Raw genomic sequence first — 12,992 nt, 5'->3', positions numbered from 1 at the left:
TGGAAGAGTCAATGTCTCTGTACTGACTGTAGGGCTGACACAGCTCTCCCGGAGAGCTGCTGTCACCTGTGCAACACCTGTACTGGGTCCTGTGGTGGTGGCTGCTCATCCCACCCAGGCTGGCAGGGAGCAGCTCCACAGGTTTTCCATACTGGGCTGCAGCTGGTGGGACTGATCCCCTTGGATCCAGAGCTGCATGGACCAGGGGGAAGGAGGCAAACAAACCTGCTCTCACTGGTGGCACATGCCAGGCTCGCTTGCTTGCACAGCCTGGGTGGGTGCTGCTGAAAGCCCTTTAGCACCCATTTACCTACCAAACATGGGGAGAGCTGCAACTGCTGAAACAGAGAGAGAACCACGAGATTAGATTATTAACATGAAGATTAATTGCAACACCCCCCACATGTGGGAGCTCTTGCTCTAGGCCATGGCACAACCTGCAAGGGGCAGGATGCATTTCCACACTGTCCAACACACAAGCAGTGCTTGTGCAAAGAGATACAGATGTGGCTGCCTAAATTTTACATACACATCCCTAGACCCTGCTAATGGCTATAGCCAGCATTTAATCTTCATTATTGTTTTGGGGATGAAGCACAACTCTCCAGAAAATCACATCTCAAGAGATCCACAGATGACATGCATTCAAAAAGAAAAAAATGAGAAGAAGCCTCAAGGAACAGCTGCAATCCCAAGGAACATTTGCTCCCAACCACTCAGAACGTTTCTATTCGTGAACTAGACCTCCTCGGATGTAAAACGTCACTCACACCATTGAACAAACACGAAGCTAAAAATCTGACCAACCACAGAATTACAGGAGTTCCCATATTCCCGTGTCGCTTACAGGTCACCCATCCGCCCGCGGAACGCGGCGGTCCCGGCTTAGCTTCGCACCCGCGCCGGGCGCTTAAGCAAAGCCCACGTGACACCGGGGCTCCGCCCCCATGGGAGGTGCCAGGGCCGTCCGACCAATCACAGCGCGGGAAAGATGGCGGACACGGAGGGGAGCGTGGGGAAGCGGCCCCGGGGAGCGCAGGTGGGGCGGGGGGGACCCTGGGAACGGGGGGACCCCGGGGACGGCCCTGAGGGGTAACGCGCTCCGTTCCCCCGCAGGTCGAGGACAGGAAAGTGGACTGGCGGCGCTGGAAGGAGGAGAGTAAGGAAGGCCGGGCACACGTGGGGGCTGCGGGAGGGTGAAACCGGTGTTTAACGCCAGGCGCCGTTCCCCGCCCCAGGGAAAGCGGAGAAGAAGAAATGGAAGGAGATGAAGCTGCTGAAGAAGCTGGAGAAACAGCGGGTGCGGGAGCTGGCAGAACAGGAGGCCAAAAAGAAGGAGGAGCAGAAGGAGGAGCAGAAGGAAGACAGAGGTGATGCCGCTGCGACCCGGTGTGGAGACGTGGGTGGAAAAAGCTGGGAGAATTGGGCTCTTAAAAGCCAGTCAGTGTTACAGATTGATAGGGAGGGTGACACTTCATAGGTCCAGTATGGATCAGTCCACATGCCCAAACAGGCACGAACAGCGAGCACTGCATGAGAGACCATTCTTAAGAGAAAATCTGGGATTAAATATAAGAAACAGAGGGCATTTTTCCCCCACCACGGCTGCAGCTGAAGCAGTAACTGTGATGCGGTACATCAGCTGTCAGGCCGTGGCTCTCTCGTGGCTCTGCTCCCCCAGCCGTGGTTCTCTCTCATGGCTCTCTCTGTCCCCAGGCCGGCACCACACGCTGAGCGTGGCCCTGCCGGGCTCTATCCTGAACAACGCGCAGTCGCTGGAGCTCCGCACGTACCTGGCAGGACAGATCGGCCGGGCCTGCGCCATCTTCTGCGTGGACGAGATCGTGGTGTTTGATGAGCAGGGAGAGGATGTGAAGTAAGGGGGAGACTGAAAGAGAGCACGTTTAGATGAGATTTTAGGGAGACATTCTTCCCTGTGAGGGTGGGGAGGCCCTGGCACAGGTTGCCCAGAGAAGCTGTGGCTGCCCCATCCCTGGAAGTGTCCAAGGCCAGGTTGGACAGGGCTTGGAGCAACCTGGGCTAGTGGAAGGTGTCCCTGCCCATGGCAGGGGGTGGAACAAGATGAACTTTAAGGTCCCTTCCACCCCAAACCATTCTGAGATTCTATGAAGGAGGAACCATCCTGTTCTGCACAAAGTGTTTCCTCTCAGCTTTCAGTTCCTTCAGTCGTTTACTAAGCTGAGGCCAGGAAGGAACTGTGTGTACCTCATGCAAGTGTTTGGACCTCTCTCAAATGCCAGGATTACAGGGACTCCTCTACCACTGGGAAAAGATTTTGACTGAACAGCCCTGGCAACCAGGATTGTTTTATCCCAGCACAGGGATGACAAACCAGCAGGAGGTCAAGTTCTCCTGTAGTCTTAAACCTTGCTGTGAGGGACAGGACATGCCTATATCTCTTTAGAAGAATAATTTGTGCCCTTCAGCTTTTCACTTGGACCTGCCCTTGTGCTAACTGGTCAAGCCCTGCAATTCTGGAGCATCCAGCTCAGTGGCATCCAAGTGCCAGGTTGTGTCAACACACAAAGATCAAAAAACAAAACTGAAAAAGATACCTGGCTTATGGAGAGAGTTCCAAAGATGAGCAGCGTGGAGAGAAGGGGTGTGCTGCTATTTTCAGATTAAGAAGCAAAGCTTGGTCTTCTGGAGACCTGACCAACCTCAGACTGAGTCCTCAAGCTGCTTTCTTTTTCTTTCAGGAGCGTGGAGGGGGACTTCAAAGGAATTGGGAGGAAAGGCAATGCTTGTGTGCAGCTGGCTCGGGTCCTGCAGTACTTGGAGTGCCCTCAGTAAGTCCACCGTGGTCAGACTGTGCATGAGATCCAACTGCCCTGGGTACCTCACACCAGAGGCTGTGAGAGCAGGAGGCAAATTCTGTTTGTATCACATCATTATGCAGGAACACAGGATCTGATTGTTTCACTTGTCTGGTTCAGGAGTTTAACTGAAAGAGGAGCAGTGAATGCAGGATACAAAATGCTTTTCTCTATACTCAGCACCTTTGACTCAGGACAGGGTTGGAATTGAGGCTTGGATTCCATAAAAACAACTTTTCACATTTCAGCCTTCTCTGGTAACAGGTACTTGAGGAAAATCTTTTTTCCAAAACACGAGGATCTGCAGTTTGCAGGTAATGATCCAGCTGTCTGTGTCCCTCCTGAGCTCATTTTGTGTGGGACACACAGATCTCAGTAACTGTTCCCACTTCACCGAGCCAGTGAGGTGCTCTGGGACACTGGGAGGGAGGAGGCAGGAGGGCACTTACACTGTCCTCCTCAGCAGCTCTTCCCTGTGTGCTGTTCCAGGGCTCCTCAATCCCCTGGACAGCCCCCACCACATGCGGGTGGATGAGGACTCGGAATACCGGGAGGGCGTCGTGCTGGACCGGCCATCGAAGCCAGGCAGAGGTTCTTTTGTTAACTGTGGGATGAGGAAGGTATGTCTGTTACCCACAGATCCCCAAAACAATCCCCTTTGTCTCTCTGGCAGATCTGAAGCAGGCAGGGTGGGTACTGCTGGGTTTCTGAAGGCCACAGCGGGCTGGCAGGGGGTTTAAGGCTGTTGCTGTCTTGTCCCTTCTGGCTCTCCAGTGTTTGTGGCTTCCCAAGCCCCTGGAAGGCCCTGCTTATTCCAGCACATTGTTGCTTCACTGCTGCAGCTGAACCTTTGAGCAGCAAAATAAGTCTCAGAGTGATGCCCAAGGCCCTGAGCCACATGCAGAACTCCTCATTCCAGCTCCAGGCTGGAACAGACCCCCACTTCCTGAGAGGGTTCCCTTCCTTCCCCACCTTCCCCAGTACTTCCAGAATGCCTGACAATGATGGTGACTGTCACTGCAGGAGGTGCAGATAGACAAGCAGCTGAACCCTGGTCTGAGAGTCACTGTGCGCCTGGAGGAGCCCCAGAATCCAGGTAATCCATGGCTCCAGTAGCATCTGTGAACTGCAGACCTGCAGGAGCTGGTCCTTCCATAGCACAGGTTTGAAGGTATCCAACAGTTCTACACCTTCCCTTCACACACAGTTTAGTAACACCCTTACCTTGCCTCTTTGACCAACAGTGAACACTCCAAACACACCTGCACGCTTTCCGGAACTCGCAGAATTCCCAGAATCCCTCTTCACATTCTGGAAAAAGGGAGGGTCGTGTTCTACACCAATCCAGTGCCCCACCCCAGGAGAAATGGCTGGTCAAATCTCACCAGATTGCAGGGGTTGATCATCTCCTTGCTTCCCTTCCAGAAGCCAAAGTGCACAAAGGCACCGTGGTGTCCTCACACCACCCGCGGACGGTCTCGGGCTTGTACTGGGGGTACAGTGTCCGCCTTGCCTCCTGCCTGAGTGAGTATTGGCAGGGATTCCCTGCTCTCTGTCAGGGCTCTGCCTGAGCTTGCCCACCAATTTCAGGCCTACTGGCTAAACATATTAATATCTCTTCCACAGAAATCTCTCTTGTCTTAAAGGCAGCTTACACATGCAGTTAGCAGCCATCTGGCAGCCAAATTTAGAGGCCAGTCACCCACCAGAACTCTCCCCTGTATCTCCACTCACCATTGCTCCAAATGGCTGCACAGCAGCAGGAGATGAGTTTCCATGATAACGACATCCCACTCAATCCCACCAGAGCCAGCAGTGACATTTGAGCTCAAGGGCCCTGAAAAATCCTCTTCCTGAGTTCTGGTTGACTGGACCTCTTAGGGAAACTATTAGTCAAGGAATGGTTCCTAGCACCAGTGTTATGAGCTTTGAGGAGAAGGTGCTGCTGTTGAGAAGGGTGTGGGAGGTTCCTAGAGCAAGGGAATTATGTGGGAAAGAGGAATCATTCTTCCGTCTCCCGATGCACCAGTGGCACTAGTTCACCTTGTCCAGAAGGCACATGGGCGAGGGCACTGCAGCAATAACCCCAGACTGTGCTTCCCAGGTGCTGTCTTTTCCGAGTGCCCGTTCAAGGAAGGCTACGATCTCTCCATTGGGACCTCAGAGCGGGGCAGCCCCGTGGACCAGGTCACTCTCCCGTCCTTCAGGTTTGTGTCCCACCTGCTTGGCCCCTCTGAGAGCCCCCAGTGAGGCTGGTGCAGGCAGCAGAGCTGCACTGCAGCCTTGGTGTCCTCCCAGGCTGGAATGCTCCTAGATCCAAGTGCAAGACTTACCCACAGGCTCCCTCCAATGCTCTGCTGCTCCCTTTTACACCAAGGCACATTTCTCTGCGTCCCAGAAGCTGGGGAAGTACCCCAGGTCAAGACCAATTCCTTTCCTTTTTCTCTGGAGTTGGTAGCAGGGACTGTCACATTGGCCAAGTGCTGCAGGGCTTTTGGTGGGGAGGCAGCTGCACTGGGCACCATCAGCAAGGGACACAGCTCCCTGCTTCAGCAGCACACAGGAGCTTGAAAGCAGACCCAGACACCTGAATAAAAGAAAGGAGCCTGCTTCTTGCAGATTCTGCCCTCTCACCCTGTCCCTGTGCTCTTCCCAGGCATGCCCTTGTCGTGTTTGGAGGCCTTGAAGGCTTGGAAGCTGGGGTTGATGTGGATCCAAACCTGGAGGTCACCGACCCAAGCACACTCTTTGACTTCTACCTGAACACCTGCCCCGGCCAGGGCAGCAGGACCATCCGCACAGAGGTGGGGGGCTGACGGTGCAGGGTGTGCCCAGGGCAGGGCCTGTGGCAGTGACACGTGTGGCCCACGTGTGGCTCCCCAGTGACCCTCAGGGAGCAGCTGCTTTGCCTGGTGCTCTCAGAGCAGCTCTGACTCTGTTCTGTTCCAGGAAGCGCTGTTGATCTCCCTGTCTGCACTCAGACCCCACATCCAAGAGGCTGTGAAGACACCAGGGACAGCTGAAGGGAAGGGAAACCACTGACCTTGGCAGGCCTGAGGACTCAGGGAGGCGGCTCTTCAAACAAGGGGTGCTGGGCAAGTCACTCGGAGAGCCTGGCGGGGCCGAGGCACAGCGTGACCAAAGCTGGCAGCGCTGCCCAGCCAAGAATTCAGCTGCTGCTGGGAGCAAGTCTGTGCCCTCCTGCCTCCATGGCCCAGCAGCTGGGACGAGCCTGGCAGCAGGCTGGGTCTCAGCAATTCCGACATCTGGGGTGGGAATAAAGCAGTATGGAACCTCAGCTGCCTCAAATCCAGGTGTGACTTCATGTAGAGGATGGGCACTCTCTGTGCAGAGGTCCTGCACACTCAGTGACTCTGGAGCCATGTGGCTTTCAGACTGAAAGGAAGTCAAAGCTTAATCCTTATGCCAAGAAGCTGTTCTTTCCTCAGCGTGACTTCCCCAGCCCACCCTTCAACTCCAAGGCTTCATCCTTCCCAACACCAGGAAGAGCTGGAGCTTCAGTTTGGCCTCAGCACTAAAACACATCAGCTCGTTACAGTTTGGCTCCATCTGTGATGCCTTAAGCTCTGCCTACAGTGAGCTCAGACAGGAAAGCAGCTGGAAAAGTTGGCTCTGTCCTCCCCTCCTCCTGCTGAGATATTCAGAGCTTTGGTGAGAGCAGATAAGAAACAACCAATACCACGGGTGGTCAAAGCTTTACTGCTAAAACCATCTTCTGAAAGAAAACAATCACACAATCCTTTGGCCACAGGAAGGCAGGAACTTCTCCTCTCCTCCCACTGCACCCATCTTGCTTCCCCTCCTTCCCTGATAAACAGCAAAAATTAGTAACTTCCCTCTGCCCTAAGGAGCCTCACATAACTCCAGGGGAGCGGTGGATTAGGGACAAATTCTAGTCTAGAGAGCTGCTACAGTGTCAAGTGCCCAGGAGTCTTTGGAGGACCTCCCTGGAGATCTGCTGTGTGTTGTGTTTGTGTTTCACTGTCACACAAAAGAGGGGAAGGGGTAGAAAGAAGCATTGGTTTGATTCTTCCCACATTTAAAATTGCACAAGGAACTATGATTCTGTGGGTCACTGCTGTCAGTCCCTTCCCAGGGGATACCTGGATTTGCTTAGTCAGGGTTCAACTTTTGCTCCCAGCTGTGATGGCTTTCAAGTTACTTGTTCTCCTCAGGATGTTTGGGACAAAGAGCAGCCCCGAGGCTCTCTCGATGCTCTCGATGGGGACCAGGAACCGTTCCAGGGGGATTTTCTCATCCACGGGGCTGTTGGGCATCACATACGAGCGCAGCTCGATCTCCCCACTCTCCTTTTCCAAGATGAGCACCTTGAAGAAGTGGGTGGGGACGGCCACGTTGTTCTTCCCAATCACCTGGTACTTGACATACATCTTCCCATCAGCCTCCGTCCTGCACCGACAGCAACACCCCAGGTTATCCCCCTGTCTGGTGCCACCTCCACCCCCTCAGCCCTCCAACACCCCCTAAGTGAGCCCCCACCCCCCAGCAGCAGAGGCTACGTGACAGAGGGATGCTGAGCTGTGCACTGGGTCTGCTCCCCCCAAAGCCCCTCCCTGCTGGCTCTCTGTAATAGCCCTTCTGAGCTATTTCCTGCTGCTGAAGAGATCTCAACATGAGACAGCTGCTCTTTAGTGCTACGTGAAGATCTTTGCAAATAAAGCCGTGCCCTTAAGTGGAGTGGTAGTCCATGAAATAAAACCTGGAAGCTTTATTCTGCAGTAATGGGGTCTGCAGTCAAATCTGTTAATCTAATCATCTAGTAATTACTAAATTGTTAAGGACTGCAAGCAAAAGCAACTTGGTCATACTGTAGCTCAAGAAACCCACCCTTACTCATGAAATAATCAACTGGATGGGAAATGCACAAACTATATCCTAATCCTAAGAAAGTACCTTTCCACAGAACCTCTGTGCACAGCTGGTCTCACCTACTGAGCGGGCAGGAGCACCTCATCCTGTTTTCCTTTTCCAGCACAATGCACCCTTTGAGTGCCATCCCAGCTCAGCCCTCGTGTTTACCTGGGCAGGAAGAGGGGTCCTGTGCAGACATAGACATTCCTGTTGTGCCTTGCCAAGCTCCTGCAGTACTTCTCAAGGTTATTCCAGGCATTCTGGTTTAAGTGAGGATTCTAGAAACACAAACAGCAGTAAGTTGCAGGGGTATTTCGTCATTGTTCAGAGTAACACACCTGCCTTTTCTGTTAACGCATCTCACAGTGCCCCATGCACTTTCCAGAAGAGATCATAAAATCCTAAATCTCCACTACCACCTTTGCTTTGGAAGCTGTGCACAGTGAGGTCCTGGTTTGCACACCCAGGACAGGACCCATCGCTCAGCCCACAACTTTTGCAAGTGTCTGTCCACGTGTTTAACTGGGGGTCTCTCATGGCTTGAGAGGCACGTGCAGGTGCCTTTGCAGTTGATAGACTCAGCAGGAAACACCTCCGGGTGACTTTGCCCCCTCTCTGCCCAGAGGGTCACACACAGCGCCACTCCCAGGTGGTTTCTCGCGTCTGCCCTTGGCCGGGGCAGCTCCGGACCGTACCTGCGGGGCGATGTTGCTCAGGTAGAACGTGTCCCGCATGGCCTTCTGGCTCCACTTGTGGTTGGCGGCCGCCGCCAGGTGCCCGCGGTCGAAGCCGCTGCCGCGGTAGTCGGCGTTGGTGGCGCGGTGATACTCGTGCACCGAGTCATCCTCCTGGAAGTCGCAGGCGGCGCGGTCCGAGGCGCCGCTCAGCGTGTCCCGGTTGAGCTGCTCGATGACCCAGAGCGCGCTGCGGCTCCGCGGGTCGTAGCACAGCACGTAGGACTCGCGGCTCCGCAGCTGCGCCAGCCCGGGCAGCCCGTACTTGCTGAGCTCGGTGCGCCCCGAGCCCGGCGGGGCCGGCAGGTCGGACACGGCCGCGGACACGGCGGGGAGCACGGGCAGCCGGGCCAGCAGCCCTTCGGCCGCCTCGCCCCGCGGATCCGGGGCATCCCGGCGGTGCCGGGGGGCCAGGGCCGCCCCCAGCCCCGCGCCCACCGCGAACGGCAGCGCCCAGCGCGCCCGTAGCATGGCCGTGCCGGTGGGGACCGCCCCCGGGCGATTAAAAGGGGCCGCGGCCGCGCCGGGGGCGGCCGCGACGAGGCGGCGGCATCGCCGCTTTAAGGCAGCGCGCGCACGGCGCGGGTGCGGGGACAGCGCGGACGCCGCGATCCCGGGATGGGAGCGGGAAAGGATTTACCGGGAATGACGGGACGGGAGAGGGAGCGGGACACAGAACAGAAGCACTCAGCGGTCAGCGAGGCGCGGGACCCGCGCTCACACCGCGGCCGAGAGCGCCCGCGGGTGCTCCCGGGAGAAAGGCACCGCTCCCGCGCTTGGGAAGGGAAAGCAAAACCATGTCGGGAAGAAAGAGATGGCTGGGCCCCAAGACTCGGACGGCCCGGCCCAGCCGCTCACACTATGGACACGACAGCCCAAACTCCGGTCACAGCACCGGGAGAGGTTTGCACGAAGTCACCCCGTTTGGTTAGGGAAGCGTTATAAAAATAGTGTTTAAAAAGAAGCGTAGAGGAAGGAGTTTTAGAGTGATGAAGTGTTCACTACACACTGTTCTGGCAATTCTTTCCAAGCAAGTTGAAGGAAAAAAAAAAAAGTGCTATCTGTTCCTTTCTTTGGGGAAAGGGCGTTTTAGAGGAGTGCCCCAAACAGCTAAAACAAAGATTGACATTCCTTAAGGGAAAACAGCCTCTGCTTCCCCAAACACCCCTTAAGCAACTTCTGGCCTTCATTCTACTCGCTGCCAAAGTGTGAATAATTCCAGTCTAGGTCACACAAATCAGTCCTTTGAATGACCACCACCAACAACTTGATCTCTAGTACCCTCTTACCTGATTGACCAAGCCACAGAGTTTCCTGAATTCCAGGTAGAGCAGACCTGTCCCTCCCAGGGAAGGCTCATCCTACCCCACACCCAGCACAGTGTCCTGTCGACACCTCCCACATCAAAGAACTGTTCCCTCAGCCAACTCTTCTGCTGCTTCTGCAGCAGGTCAGGATTGAAAGAAAGCAGAGGTGGAAACATCTCAAGGCTGGAGTAGTTGTTACTTGGTCACACAAGAAAGGAACCACTATTTAAGTATCATCTCATCTCAACAACAACAAAAATAAATCACCAAAAGCCTTTGAGGAATGAAGCCAAGGGATTCATGAGGAGATTCAAAAGCTGGTAATAAAGACTTTTTTTTCTCCCCTCAGTTTTGCTCTTAAAGAAAGGAGAAAGTGTTGGAGTAAAGAATTAAGGTCCCCAGTCACTGAAAAGTCAACTCCTTTCAACAGCAGGACAGAAGTTCTACCACACCAGAGGGAAAAAAGGAGGAATATAAAGCAGCTTTTTATGTGGGAACCAGCCTGTCTAGGTTTAAAGATGTTCCAAGCTCCCCCCAAAGAACTCAATCAATTTAGCAGCCATAGTCTGGATAAGGCTACAAAATTTATCCTAGAGAACCTTTCCAGCAGCCAAAGCTCTCATCACATCCCTTTAAACCACTGCAGACTCCTTTCTAAGGCAGCTACTGTCACCCCCCAAGGTAAGGTGCCACAACATGAGCCCTGGGACACCAAGGAAGGGAGAAGACAGCGAGACACCTGCACCCAACAGCCACCTGCACGTCCCCTCTGCCTTCCCTGAGTGTGTGCAACGCTCCAGCCCAGCTCCTGCCCAGGCAGGTCACCCCCAGGGCACAAAGCTACTCTGAAAACGTGCAAAGTTCACCACCAAGTAATGCTTTCATCCTGATTTGCCTGCTGCTTCCTCAAGGTTACTTTAAGGAGACTTCCAGCTGTTCAGAGCAGGAACCTCCATGGATGGTCCCACTACCAGTGAGAAAATCCAGCATAAGGGAATCCCTGCACTTGCCAGGGGGACTCAAAGTGGACAGCCCAGGCCAGATATTCAGGGAGGTGAGAGCAGAGCTTGTACATGGAATGGGAGAGCTGCAGAAGCATTTAGAGCAGTTCTGAGGCAGAAGTGTTCGGAGAAGGTCCAATTCTGCCACAGAGTGTGACCCCCTCTGGTTCTACATTTGGAGAGAACCTCCCAGGTGGTTATTTGGCCACACAAGGTCTGGCCAACAGCCTCCCTAGTGCAGGTACCCCAAGAGCTGAGTCCATGGGACCACCTGGAACAGCTCAGAAAGAAGAACATCCATCCAGTGACTAGAGCAGACATTATAGAGCTGTCGTGGTCTACCTGTCCCATTTTCCTTGGAGGAAAACTGTACCCTCTAGAAAAGATTGCAGCAGAGAGGGATAGTGTTGCCACAGGTATTAATTACAGATTGCTTTAAACCTTCAGTTGCTCTTGCAACACAGCAGCAACACCTGGCTGCACCTGTGGTACTCGAGCATCTTCTGAAGAGGCAGAGATTGCCTGGGATTGCCAACAAGAACACAGGTACATGCACCAACCTGTCCTGCAGTCTCCCCACACACCTTTGTGAGATTTACAGCAGCCTGTGAAGAACTGGCCTTCAGTGAAGGGAACGACACCAGTAAGAAAAGCTGAAGGCTGCCCACATCCCTCCTGCTAGGTTGACTCTAGGCCAGCAGTAGCTTAAGTAGGTCTAACAAAGACTGACCTTTAACAAATTAATACCCATAAATACCAAAGACTGCAGTGTGAAAGAGCCACACAGAGGTGAGCCAGCACAGCACAGAAAGAAAGGGAAAAGCACGCTGGATTAGTGTTCAATAAAGAGCTTCTGCACCACCCAAGCACCTGGGTGCTGGCACTGTCTCCCTCTGAGGTTCAGGGTTTCTGCTCAGCTTGACAGTGGGGCAGGTCAGCAGTTCCCTCTGTAGTTTGTCTCAGTCCATGTTCACCTGAGCCTGCTTGACTGTATCTGAAGTACAGCAGGTTTCTCTCAGGAGGAACAAGTGTCCAACTCAGGGCTGATTCCAACAGGACCAGCACACAGCAGTGGATCAGCCCCAGCAGTCACTAATAACAGGTTCTTGTGTAGCTGCTGGATTGTGCCAGAAAAGGACTCTTATTTAGGTCAGAACTGTTACCACATCTCTTCCTGACAAGAAGTACTTTGAGACAATACCAAGGTTAGTGTGACCAGAGCTCAATGCAGGGTAGTATTATGTGAGCCACTGAGGCAGAAAACCCCAGTGCTGTGCCTGCAATGACACATTTGTCTTTCTGTCTTCATTGCACATGATCAGGTGTCTGTTTCTTGTGTTTCAGGATCCTGATTGTAGCTGGATATGCTCCAGTTCAGAGCCAGGAAAGCAGCCTGAGGCCCCCCTGCAGCATCAATCCTGCTCTAAGGCTGTGCGTAGTAAGGCTTGACTTGGAACTACACTCAGGGATTAAAACCACCAGTCTTGATTTCAGGGAGACCTCGTTGATAAGGCGGTTCTGGATTCAGGCAGTTTGAGTGCACAAAGCCACCAGCTGTCACCATGTCCTCCCATCTCACCTTCCCAAGTCCTTTTCCCAGGCAAAGGGGTCCAATCACCAGAAACTGATTCCATCTTCCTCTTCACACACCTCAGGGATGGCCAAGTGCAGACACGAGGGAGGAGAATCCAGAAGTTACTTGAATGGCAGACTGTGTGACTTCACTGGAATACATTCTGTTCACAGGAGGAAGATCCTTCTATGTTCACCCACCAAAATTCATTGGACTCAGTCTGTCCTTTCCCCATCAGAAGTTACTCCGAGTGTTACTTCCATGATACAGGAGTCCATCCCTTCAGGGATATGCAGACAGAAGATTTCTTTCTCTCCAAACTTAAAGTCATTAAAAAAAAAAATACAAAGAACTGCTTTTGGCAGCAAAGAGGCATTGAGACTTGGAAAAATCTGGAGTGCAGGACCCAAGTAGATGGGGAAGTAATCAGTCTGTGACCTAATAAATAGAGTAGAAGGAAGTCTTCAAGGTGGCCATTAGTCCAAAAAAACCTGAAGTCCTGCAGGGACCACGAAGAGCTTTAGTGCACCACACTCCATGGAGGTATCTCCTGGGATCCACTGCCACAGCTTCTCTGACACCTTTTGTTGGGCCCATGGACTATTTGGAATCCTGAAGTTCCTTTGCCTTCTTCAAAATCAGATGAA

The 12,992-nt window shown here is 53.4% G+C and overlaps 2 protein-coding genes across 2 annotated transcripts; one reads left to right on the top strand and one right to left on the bottom strand.

Annotated features, from left to right (window-relative positions):
- The first annotated feature begins 960 nt into the window (after positions 1–960).
- SPOUT1 (SPOUT domain containing methyltransferase 1) lies at positions 961–6,135 on the top strand. Its single transcript, XM_017810394.1, has 12 exons — positions 961–1,039; positions 1,117–1,159; positions 1,239–1,370; positions 1,717–1,876; positions 2,721–2,810; positions 3,102–3,151; positions 3,327–3,457; positions 3,861–3,933; positions 4,263–4,361; positions 4,942–5,044; positions 5,494–5,641; positions 5,787–6,135. The coding sequence occupies exons 1-12, from the start codon at positions 992–994 to the stop codon at positions 5,877–5,879; spliced, it is 1,170 nt and encodes a 389-aa protein (XP_017665883.1). The 5' UTR covers positions 961–991; the 3' UTR covers positions 5,880–6,135.
- A 399-nt stretch (positions 6,136–6,534) lies between these two features.
- On the bottom strand, positions 6,535–8,935 carry ENDOG (endonuclease G). Its single transcript, XM_017810395.1, has 3 exons — positions 8,426–8,935; positions 7,899–8,008; positions 6,535–7,268 (listed from the first exon to the last, which is right to left on the bottom strand). The coding sequence occupies exons 1-3, from the start codon at positions 8,933–8,935 to the stop codon at positions 6,983–6,985; spliced, it is 906 nt and encodes a 301-aa protein (XP_017665884.1). The 3' UTR covers positions 6,535–6,982.
- Between the last annotated feature and the right edge of the window lie 4,057 nt (positions 8,936–12,992).

Source organism: Lepidothrix coronata, unplaced genomic scaffold, assembly GCF_001604755.1.
Source record: "Lepidothrix coronata isolate B3197 unplaced genomic scaffold, Lepidothrix_coronata-1.0 Scaffold28, whole genome shotgun sequence".
In the NCBI taxonomy this organism is placed as follows: domain Eukaryota; kingdom Metazoa; phylum Chordata; class Aves; order Passeriformes; family Pipridae; genus Lepidothrix; species Lepidothrix coronata.
Note: the sequence above shows the minus strand (reverse complement) of the source record. Positions and strands in the feature narration are given on the sequence as shown.